At 37.4% G+C, this 12,417-nt stretch overlaps 1 protein-coding gene and 1 pseudogene across 1 annotated transcript; both read left to right on the top strand.

Moving 5' to 3' along the window:
* Nucleotides 1-6,710: 6,710 nt before the first annotated feature.
* LOC139473597 (perlwapin-like) lies at nucleotides 6,711-9,279 on the top strand. Its single transcript, XM_071256270.1, has 4 exons — nucleotides 6,711-6,731; nucleotides 6,899-6,956; nucleotides 8,785-8,910; nucleotides 9,020-9,279. Exons 1-4 carry the CDS (start codon nucleotides 6,711-6,713, stop codon nucleotides 9,277-9,279), a joined length of 465 nt encoding a protein of 154 aa, XP_071112371.1.
* A 556-nt stretch (nucleotides 9,280-9,835) lies between these two features.
* On the top strand, nucleotides 9,836-11,982 carry LOC139475707 (putative nuclease HARBI1; annotated as a pseudogene).
* The last annotated feature ends 435 nt before the right edge of the window (nucleotides 11,983-12,417 follow it).

Raw genomic sequence — 12,417 nt, 5'->3', positions numbered from 1 at the left:
TATCAAACTGAACAAACTCTGTAGCAATACCAGGTGTTCGCGAAAAGCTGGGCGTATCCTGGCCCACCAGTGGCTCTCGTCACAAGCGCGTACAAACGTAAGCCAGGTCTTCACCTGAACAAACACGGGAACATATGGTACAAGTCAAAATAAAGAAGTGCATCAGACATTTTTTTATCACTGATGTGTAAAATTTGGAAATATTCATACCAATTGTTTGTCTACCATAAAAAATAACTTCAGCAAGAGTCGTATGACGCTCTTCGAAATCTTTCGTAGAAAGAGCATGTTCGGTTCTGCTTCAAACGTTTGTGAGATGTAAACATCAAAAGCTGAAGCTGCTGCCAGTCCATACATGTCATCCCAGATACCCCTAGCTCAGAGCCAAGATACATCAGCCATCTTGGCCAAGCTTGATCTCATTGAAACTTTCAAAGCTAGATGCTATTGAACAAGATGTGCCTTCCATCAAAACAAACATCTCCAAACTTGAACATAATGTACAAGAAATAGACACATTCAAAACGCGATTAGATGATGTTGCAGAATCAAACCAGTTTATGAGCGACTGTTTCGACACGTGGACGACGTACAAAGCTATGATTAAAAGCAACATGAAGGCATTAAAAGATCAAATTGGGGATTGTGTTCCAAATCTCACCCAGAAAATCTTTCGCTATAAGAATTCTTGGTTGATCAACACAATCGCTCAATACCAGATAATCTAATTTTCATCAATTTACCAGAAGCGACTCTTGAACATTGTGAGAAAATTTTGAAAGACTTTATCAAAGAACATCTGGATTTAGACGCCGAAAACATGAAATTTATACGAGTCCACAGAATCGGCAGGCACCGACCCCCGAGGCATGCAGGAGATACTTGTAGCAAAGTTTATCTACACGAGGGAAAGAAATTTTGTGAAGGCAGCAGTAAACAAATTGAAGTGTAAACCGTTTCCTATCTTGGAGCAATTTCCTGAAGAGGTGAGCCAGTATAGGCAAGAAGTGCTAATGCACCTTTGAGAGAGGCTCGACAGAAGGGTAAGTAAGCTGACATTGTGGTTGATAAGCTGTACATCAACAGAGTGCTTCAGGACGTTCACACCCTACCACCCTACAGGACTTCCCGCAAACAATCTGGTCAAGCATAGGAATGGGACGGTGGACACGAGATTACGAGTGACTATACTAGTATTTTTCACGCTTACAAGACTCTGATCCTGGTATAGACTGTAGCCCCTGGGGTAGAATATCTAGATATAGCAATAGGACTAAACTTTCAGAACAATCTGATAACTCAGCTGCTTCTGCTGTTCACAACATAACTTTGTCTATTAATAACTCATGTATTGACAACCCTCTTGGTGTTTCAGATCTACCTAAGGATTGCCCGTCTGTTGTCGAATGTACCCATGATGATGTGTTGAAAATTGACCCTTTTATGTCGCGCTCTGATTTAAAAAAAGGTACAGTTACTCTCATTCAAAGTTATATATTTTTAGAAAAGTCTACTTTTCATATGTGTGAAGCTCCAACTGATCACCCCCAAACAATTGACTACATGAACAATCAGGTAAATAATAGGGACAATGATATTGCTAAACATAATAACATTGCAGAGAATTGTATTCCAGAATGTGAATACTCCCCAGGAGTAAACACTGGTAATAATAGTAATACTATTGATGCAAATCAGGTTGATGATGATGATAACATAATAACATGGCAGAGAATTGTATTCCTGAAAGTGAATCTTCCCCAGTAGATAATACTGGTGGAAATGGTAATAAAAATTATGCAAATCGGGTTGATGCTAATGCCGGGGATGATGATGATAATGATGATGATGATGATGATGATGACGATGATGATATAGATGATGATATGTTGAAATGCGACTCTAATATATCATCCCCTGATGTTACATATGACACAGTCATCTTATCCAAAATAATTTATTTCAAACAAAATCTATTTTTCATATGTATGAGCTTCCAACTTATCACGCCCGAACGACTAACTGCATAAACAAGCAGGTAAATAATAGGGCCAATCTCCCCTAGGAGATTATACTGTTGATAATAGTAATACAAACGATGCAAATCAAGTTGATAATGGTGTATTGAAAATGTACCCTATTAAATCACCCCCTGATGTTATCAATTGTATAGTCACTCTCATCCAAAGTAATATGTTTTCAGCAAATTCAATTTTGCATATGTCTGAGGTTCCTACTGATCATCCCCCAAATAGTGACTGCATCAACAAGCAGGTAATTAAAAGGGCCATTGATATTGCTAAATTTATCAACATTGCAACATGATGATGATGATGATTTTACAGATAGTGTTCATGATGATGACCCTTTAATTAGAAATGATATTATTATATATATGTTCACATTCCTAAGCTTAAAGGTATGTGGACTTAGAAAACGATTAGAGTACAAAGAATTTAAAAGCTTGCTTAAAAGTAGAGACATAATATGCCTCCAAGAAACAAAAACGGATTCCTTGGATGACTTACAAATTGATGGATATACTCTATTTCTTCATAATAGATCAGGGGGACTGAGAAAATCAGGGGGATTATTAGGTAAGGCAATTAGAAATAAATATATATGGAGTATATATTACTCCTATGGAGGTCAAATGTGAGCATATTCAATGGATTAAACTCTGCAGAAAATTATTTAACTTGGACCAAGATTTCTACCTAGGCAATGTACAACAAGTAAGGACAAAACTGTGATTGATTATATATACAGGAGTTCGCTCCCTTTTTCTCGGATGTACATTGTCCACTCACATTCTCTCCAACTGTGACAAAACCTAACTTAGAAAACCTGGACTTCCCTCAACCGAATAACATACATAAGGAAATGAATAAACCAACACCAACAAAACGACACCAACAAAACTGACTTATTCCACCAAAATATAAATGTTGAACAAATAAATGTACTCACCCAGTTATATACTGCCTTCGAAAGCACATAAAAAATGCATGGACAAACATATACAAAATTATAATTACCAACTGACCGGAGCTTTTCGCAAAAATATCAAACAATCGCAAAAGGATTTTGGAAAATATTAATTAAACAGCGTATAACCAGATATTGCTAGCTACTTTGAATTTTTCATAAAAATAAACCAGATCCCTAAACAAGACAAAGATGACTTTAATGAATATATGTTAGACGGGAATGTAAGAGACTGCAGTATTTTGAATGATGATATCAATACCGATGAAATTATAAATGCAGCAAAGAAACTTAAACGAAACAAAGCAGCAAGTCTAGATAACATAGAAAACGACTACATCATTGACAGTGTCGATTTAGTAGCCCCTTTATATACTGAATTCTTTAATCTGGAACTCGCCTCTGGTATCATCCCTGAAGCATGGTTAAGAGGAATCATAAAAACAATTTACAAACAGAGAGGTGATCCATATGACCCAAATTCGCATAGACCGATAACATTACTTAGTTGCTTTGGTAAATTGTTTACAAGTATTCTAAATGACCAAAAGGAAACGATCTTATAACATCAGCACAAGCTGGCTTCAGAAAGTATTTTTCAACGGCAGATAATGTATTTGTTATTTATATGTTAACACAATTATTAAAAACACAAAAGAAGAATCTCTACTGGGCCTTTATAGACTTCACAAAAGTATTTGACACTGTCTGGAGAACTGGTCTTTGGACCAAAATGCTAAAAACAGGAATAAAGGGTAGATTCTTCAATTTGGGCAAAAATATGTATATGAACATAATATCATTGGTAAAATCAAATAATACATTATCTGAGTAGTTTCCGTGTGAATCAGGTGAAAATCTGTCACCCCTTTTGTTTTCAATCTTCCTTAATGACTTGGAATCCTTTTTAATCCATAATGAATGCGTAGGAGTGACCCAGATCTGAATACATTTGATAGTACTCCTATATGCAGACGACACTGTACTTTTTAGCAAAAAACCCAGAGGTCTACAAAATTCATTAGAAGTGTTTCAAAATTACTGTGGAAACTAAACATACATATATCAAAAACCAAGAATTTATTTACGATGTACTGCTTATTAAAAAGAGCTAGAAATGTAAACCTACCACTCGATTGTCTCCAAAATGGCATTAATAAAATATCACATTTTCTGTACCGCTACATTATTTCAGTGAGTGAGTGAGTGAGTCAATCTTATCCAAAATAATGTATTTCAAACAAAAACTATTTTTCATATGTCTGAATTTCCTACTTATCACGCCCAAACGACTGACTGCAAAAACAAGCAGGTAAATAATAGGGCCAATGATATAGCTAAACATAATAACATTGCAGAGAATTGTACTCCAGAGGGCCATAGATATAGCTAAACATAATAACATTGCAGAGAATTGTACTCCAGAGGGCCATAGATACAGCTACACATAATAACATTGCAGAGAATTGTACTCCAGAATGTGAATATTCCCCTGGAGAAATGACTGTAAATAATACTAAAACTATCAATGCAAATCAGGCAGATGATGCTGATGATGTTATGTTGAAATATGACTCTAATACACCATCCTCGCCAAGGCTCGCTAAATACAATGTTTATTCCTAATGCAGAATATTTACTATCCACAAACACACTCGCTTGATAACCTACACCGAAACGTCGCTCCTAATTGGAATAAAGCAGTTGTTCATCAATAAATTCTTAACCACACTTAATGAAGGAATAAGTTGACTATTGGGATGTTGAAGTCATCCCTCTGATACAGTCTTGGTGAGATTTGTCACTCCGAAATTATATGCATAGATCTAAATATGAAACACTCCCTTATTTCCCGATCACTGGGTAAATCAGTGGAAGGGAATTGACTATTTTATGGTTATTGAACTACATCAGATCATCGATACACCTGAAATACATAAAATTAATGTATTTGGCCATTTTCCCTGTTTTTGACTTTGCCAATCCGAGCTGAAATTCATAAGCATAGAGACACAGATCAGTAAGAAGGGGAGAAGCATTGGTTCCCATGGGTATGGCCACTTTTTGACTAAATGTCTTAGCCCCACATTTAACAAAGATATTTATAAATGAGGAAGTTCAGCATTTAACTTTCGCCATTTGCTTTCATTTTTGCAAACCTCTGAAGATATGTTACTGTATCTATGGTCACCGTGGTCTTGTAACATAAACCCCATGGGTCACAGAAGTAAGTTTTTTCGTATCTTTCTCATGTGGATATTGGTTGTTGAAAAGTGAAATGTTTTGACAGAATTTAATTTGAGTACTTGAGAACCCCCGTGGTATTAATTCCACTTGTCTCAAATACTTTCTGCAACTACAACGAAAGCCAGTCCTTGATTTTATTAATGATTATGGTTAGTCTTTGAGATAAGGATTTGGTGGTACATTTCCTTGACCCAGCAATATATCTCTCTTCTGCGGATCTTTCTTAAGCTTTGGAAACCCACACAAAGGCAGAAGGGACCGGTTTCAAGTTGTTGAGTCAAGTCAAATGTTGCTAGTACTGATGCATGGCTTTCGTAGATTTCTTCCTTAGTTAACCAGTTATACTGGCCTTATACGTGGCATTAGTTGATATGACATTTATGCCAAGTCCTTTGATAAAACAGTTAAACTAGTGATGCTTACATCTGATGGTTCTGTAAATAACGACAAACTTTCATTGTAGGGCAGTCAAACTTGATGACAGCTGGCTGGGACCGAATTGGTTTATTTGATTTCTGTTACCTCTTTGTCAGTTTGTGAATTCTAGCAATGACAATACCATGCATTGACTTAACCCCCCCCCCCCCCCCCCCCCCCCCGAAAGCTCACGCTTTGAGAGCATCCAAGATGATTTTATAGTTGTGATCCCTATTTGTAGAAGGCAGCTCACGATATTTTGTTCCATATTACAAAAACTGACGAAGGGTGTTATTGACAACAATCGAGAAAGCACCTGTGATTATATTACCTACAGGTTGGTAGCAGTATGAATAGTCTTGCCATCCATTAGAAATCAAAGTTAACTCTTTCATTTGCAACCGTTGTCGATGTTGTTTTCCATGACAATTGCTATCCCTGTTAAAAACTTTCTCTTTAAAACATATGTCACTTTACGTGTATGACTCATTTCTAGATGATCTTAATTTGTTTCCATTTGTCGTTAATGTAAAGAGTTGTGTTTGTGGTACATGCAATAAGTATCTTGAGTTCTACTCTGTGTGTGTGTTATAGAATACTACATTGATACAGCATTATGTGGAGATGTTGACAATGTAGCAGCCAATACACTTTCAGCACGTTGTTCTAGGCAAGACAATATAACAGTTTTGTATGATACCTGAGAAAACACCTATCTATAAAACTGGAATACCTAACAGTATACAAAAAAGTGACAAATCTATTATTCAATGTGCAGACATTATGTTGATATTAACCGGCGGTGACGTCATGAAAAGAACTTACTTGCGCTAATCAAACACACATAAGTTTTAAATTAAAATGCATTACCTCGAAGGATGGCATGTCGAATCATAAACTGCTCATTTGGCAGAAAGCAAAAACCAATGTATCTGTTGAATACGCAAAGCAATCCTACAGACAAGTCGCTGACACCTGTGACATCTGTCAGACAATGGCACCTTCAACTTTGGACTCCTATATAAGCAAACTGCTCCCGTCATGTTACCACCAGCAACATGCATCTCCTCCTGTGTTTGGTACGTACAGCTGTCGTAAACTCACCAATGTAAACATGGTCATTCTCTTGTTGGGTGTGTTGCTAACAGTTTTAAAATCTATCGCAATTTGGTAAAGCGTAGATCTAGGGAAAGCACTAATGCTCATTGTATTTGCATGGCATACATCACTTGTTTGACGTCTACAGGTCGTGTGTACAGCGGCTCTTTTGGGAACTGCCACTGGGTATGGACCACAGCTCCCAGGTAAAGCCTCTTATCCTTTAGTTTGATATTATTTGAAATAAGACAGAAGTGTGTCAAGAAGTGAATCATTGTTGTATTGTGTGCACATTTTTTCTACACAAAGTACAAAAGCCAGCACTGCTATAGGTATAACGAAGAAATGTCACTATGATTAAAGGCATTTTGAGCTTGTCGATATTGTATCTGTCAATTTTATTTAGATGGCACTCTGCCATGTCACATTGTGAAGAATGTCATCTAAACGGGAAACATGAAGGTCCACATATTTCGTATATGTGTGCACTGTGCACAAATAACATGTCAGTTTTCCAGGTAATTGGATTGGACCATGAACCCTTACCTTTACAGAACTAGTTTCGCAAAATATTTCATCACCTTTTTTCTTGTTTTGTTGTTTACCCTGGAAATGCAACCAAATGCATTGATTTTAAATAATTGCTATTTCATAAAGCACATAATCAGAAAAGCAATATTTCAATATGCATATGGAGTTAATTAGCTATTTTACTGAATGACCGCGTTCTAGTTCCAGAAAGACCAAAGAAGTTTGGATGAAGCTTCGCGGTATTGCCGTTTTCCCCCAAATGGCATTATAATACAAAACTGCACAATTAGAAACTGATGTTAATGTTTGATTGAACAAAGGTTAACTACTCTGCAGCTGTCTTTGACAAGAATCAGTTTATCGCAAATTCCTTAAAATGTTCATCTCCATTATTAATCGCCATTTCTTTGTACATTGACTGTCTGCTATCCTAAACGAGCTATGTAACTATGTCTCTGATTAATTACTGTTATTTATATTATGACATACATGTGATACCGATCTTGTCCTTGATTCCCCCAAGCGCTAATTCCCGTTGTCAACGTTGACAATACTGCCATCGCTATTTCCCGCATTGTGTCCAGCTCCAAGTTCACTAAACGTTCGAGTTCATGAGCACCTTTTGTGAACACACTAAAATATGCTGATCCATGAATGTATATTTTACAATAATATTGATACACTTTGAAACATATATCTCTTACCATGAGAAGAATATAACATGCACCTTAGTCGATCTACAATTTGATTCAAAATAAATTGTGACTCAAAGACGATGTATTATCAATCTTGGTGGCTATACAGTTTGTTCCTCTGTACGATTTCTGACTGGCATTAAACAACATTAGTTCATCAATGCATAACAATGTTTGGTATGCTTAGGGAAGGTGAAAGGTGAAACGTGAATTAATTCTACCGTGTCGCGTCACCAAGGGCCATTCACACGTACTTATGAAATGAACATGTCATATCTTATGTTTATGTTGATGATATAGTGTGCTATCCTTGTTTACTTCACATCTTCTAATCTAAAGAAATGCTTCGAACTGCTCGTTAATGTACACAGTTTAATTAATTTGATAAAACACTTAAAGCTTACTGTTTGTAGGTGATACACATTGGCCATTGACACACAATTCTGTACACTGTCATGAAATGTCAAACTTCAACATAGATTGATTCATACATTCTTGATTCTGCCTTGACATATTGTGACCGATATACACCCTACACAAGTTCATTTCCTATTCTGTTTACATCCGTGTGCCTGGCCAAAAACTGGCCAAAACTGGTATGATTAACCGAGCAAACCAAAGAAACTAGATAATTTAATGAAGCACTCGTAAAATCTCGACATGTGAATTGTCCCTGTGCTTTATTCAGATGTTGGCATAACAGTACATGGTTCATACTTTCTTGATATAGGATGCGTGTTAGTCGTAGCTGAACATGTAGGTCTACAACAGTACACAATAACCCTGCACTATTTGCCACTTGTTCAAGGCTGTCCTCCTGGGGCGTACCCTGCTGTGTGCGATCGGAGATGCTACAGCGACCGTGACTGTCGGCCTGGCTACTACTGCTGCAATACTGGATGCTTGAACATCTGTGTCCCAAAACCCAAACCAGGTAAATAAAACGGTGGCACCCGTTACAAACACACATTTACAGACTTGCAAATATTCTTGACCAGTTGAAAACTGAAATGTGCTTATACATCAATATTTATATTATCTAGGGATTTGCCCAGTGATAAAACGAGGCCCTTGTAAAGGAAATGCGTGTAACAACGACCAGGATTGCCCCGGAAACCAGAAGTGCTGCGGCAAGCCAGGATGTAAGGGGTGCTACAGGCCAGAAAAGCCCGGAACTTGTCGAAGGAGAAAGTATGATGCGGGGATCTGCATTGCGTACTGTATCGGTGACTTTGACTGCCCCGGGGACCAGAAGTGCTGCGGAAGCTGCCCCAGACAGTGTGAAAAACCATGCTATGACTAAATGTAATTATGTAAATGTTGGTCAATAAATATATTAAGTGTTATTGTGTGTGTTCTACAGACAACATCAAACACAAACCACTATTATACCGTTGATTGGACTCTCAGATGATCACCCAGACACGTATCTTCAATGCAGCCTGCAGTGCCTCATCTGACTTTACATATCCAACTAAGCAATGTACAAATCCACTGAAATTACCTCCAATGCAATTTGGGTGACAATAGTGTCATTATTAAAGAGATTGACAAAGAATGGAATTTTCATAGGATTCTTTTAGACAGAAAAAGATGAACGGATTTCTTTTAATGCATTAGTTATCATTCTTGGTTTTTCCTTGTTGATACTCCTCCCTTGAGATATGTGCCTTGCCTCACAATCTGGGCCGGTTGTTCAAAACCCGGTTAACTGTCAACCAGCCGTTAAGTCAGTGTTAACTCTCCGTTAAATTGAACCAAATGGTAATGTTGTTTCCCAAAGCATGGTTATCTTTAACGACTGGTTAAACACCCGACCACCGTTAAATACTTAACGCCTTGGTTATCTTTGAAACAAAATGGCGTTCATGGTTAGGCCTAGCGCCGCTTACATGGATCCAGAGGTTAATGCGACAATTAGGAGACAACAGAAGCAATTCCTAGCTGTTAATTTTGCATTGATGAACTACACAGACAGTGAACCTCGTGATAGGTACAGATTTGGGCGGGAATCTATCAACTACATCGCCAATATACTGAGGGAAAATTTGGAGCGCCCTACACAACGTAGCCATGCTCTAAACGTCAATCAACAACTGATGATAGCTTTCCTTTCTGTAATAGTCTCCTTCAAGTGATTGGTGGTACAATGGGGGTGGACAAAGTACAGTTTCACGTGTCATAGTCGATGCGACTGATGCCTTGGTTTAAAGAAAGAAGAAACTCATAAAATGGCCAACACAAGAATGCTACATATGTTAGGTTCAAGATGGTTTTCCGAGTGTCCTAGGTTGCATTGATGGTACACACATACGTATTCAGGCACCGACCAGAGATGAACCAGCTTACGTTAATAGGAAAGGATACCACAGTATCATCGTACAGGCAGTGTGTGACCACGAAGGTACGTCTTGTGAAATTAGTGTACTGTCCCTTTTTGCAATTCGAGTAGTTTCCCTTCCAAGGTCTATAAAATTCCGCATTAAAAAGATTCGGAAAAAGATAAATAATGAAAGGTTTGCGTAAACGCTCTCATTACTCTTAATAAATACAAATGGGATATTCTAGTCAGCTAACATGGGATGTTTTTGAAGTTCTTTTCAGCTCTAAGCTGTGACAAGAGATGTGTAATTTTAAGAAAATATTGCTGTAAAAATTTGTAGTATTATATTTATTACTTGTCATTTATAACGTTTTTTTTATTTATACTGTTGAGTATTAATGAGCTGACACCTACATGATTCACGGCAAAGTCCAATTGAATTTAACAGAATAATACTTCAAACACGTCAAAAACGTATGAATTTAATACTATACAACGGTCCACAAAATTATCGTAAGGCTAAGACTATCGCAACTCACATACTTTAACAGACTAACGACTGTCGTTGCGCTACAATACGATCGCCTTGTGGAACGGGCCTTGCACCTCAAAGTTTACAGTAACGTCACAATACCCGATGACGTAATTTGTGGAATTTTGTTGCAAGATAAGCTCGTCTCAGTGATCTATCAACTCCACACGCAATGTCGTTAAATAAGCCAAGGGATGTTGAGAGCTTTCAATATTTGTTCCTGAAACGTGTTCCGAGAGTACAAAAGCACGCGTTTTGGTATAACACAATGTGTAATACAGCTGTATGTTTATTAAATGGGTGATCTCTTCACGGGCAAGTAATAAAATATATATGCCCATAATAGAAATTCCATTAATCCATTATGAACATTGCTTATTTTTTTAAATTATTTGTCTAATTTGTAGGTAAATTTACGAATGTGTGTGCTAAACGGCCGGGATCAACTCATGATAGCCACATATTTAGAACCTCCACTTTGTGTGAATACTTAGAGAGATCGCACACTTCAATAGCAGATGGCTTTCTATTGGGAGACAGTGGATATCCTTGCAGGCCTTTTCTCCAACCCCATACATGACTCCACAAGGCAATGCTCAGCACAGATACAATGACAGCTTGTGTGCTACAAGAGTTACAATAGAAAGAACATTTGGTCGATGGAAAAGACGGTTTCATGTACTTCATTCTGAGGTAAATATGCATAGTATATTTGTGTACTTAATTTGACCAATGTTTTACTTTTCTACATCTAATCATGATTTTTTTCTTCACTTTAAGGTTTGGAGTCATGGTGTTATGTGTTTCAATGCTTCACATTTTACATCGATCACATAGCAGAACCAAATAATATTCGAAGAATCCTAACTAACGTATCCGGTTACTAGTAATATTAATAATTGAAAGAAGCAAACAAGATGCTTCAAACATTTTAATGTGACGTTCTGTATTTATGTATTTGACAAAATCATTTCTTGTTTATTCAACAGATAAGGATGAGTCCACGCCGTGGGTGTCAGATTGTCCTTGTCTGTGCCGTCCTCCACAATGTATCCATATTACTGAATGAGCCAACAGTGGACACATATGGCGGAAGGCATGATGGACGAGGCATTAGAGATCATATTGCCAATACCTTCTTCTCCAGCTAAAAACCTACAGAGGACACAAGAATTTAATAAAGTGATAATGAAACTGCAGATTTATCACATCATAGAAAGTAACAGTTGAGATGGACTGAAATTGTCAATATCATCACGTTGCAGTATTTGCTCAAGGAGTTGAATTTGTAGCTTAAGTTTCTTTTTTTCCATTTCCTGTTTTTCTAGCTCTCCTGATAGAACTCTTTCCTGCAATTGATAGACTCTTTCTGAAGAACTGAGTTTTGTACTTTCTTTTCTGTACTTGAGTTGCCTGGCTTGACGTCCGTCATCAAGTCTTGGTGCTGCTTCACTGTCCTCTGTTTCTTGAGATTCTCTGACTTCAGGATTTGTTTATGTTGGGGTTGAGGTAGTAGCTGCTGAAGTAGGATCTGTGGCACTAGTTGGCAACCAAGGATCAGACACTGATGAGAGTTCAGCACAACC

Source organism: Haliotis cracherodii, unplaced genomic scaffold (genome assembly GCF_022045235.1).
Source record: "Haliotis cracherodii isolate W230 unplaced genomic scaffold, xgHalCrac1.p SCAF_3, whole genome shotgun sequence".
In the NCBI taxonomy this organism is placed as follows: Eukaryota; Metazoa; Mollusca; class Gastropoda; order Lepetellida; family Haliotidae; genus Haliotis; species Haliotis cracherodii.
The sequence above is the reverse complement of the archived record's forward strand: the minus strand, read 5'-3'. Positions and strand labels throughout refer to the sequence as shown.

Excerpts from the sequence above, each read along its gene's own strand:
- LOC139473597 (XM_071256270.1), top strand. The coding sequence starts at position 6,711 with ATGCATCTCCTCCTGTGTTTG. Across the intron at positions 6,732-6,898 it reads TGCATCTCCTCCTGTGTTTG|GTCGTGTGTACAGCGGCTCT; the intron begins GTACGTACAGCT and ends TGACGTCTACAG. Across the intron at positions 8,911-9,019 it reads TGTCCCAAAACCCAAACCAG|GGATTTGCCCAGTGATAAAA; the intron begins GTAAATAAAACG and ends TATATTATCTAG.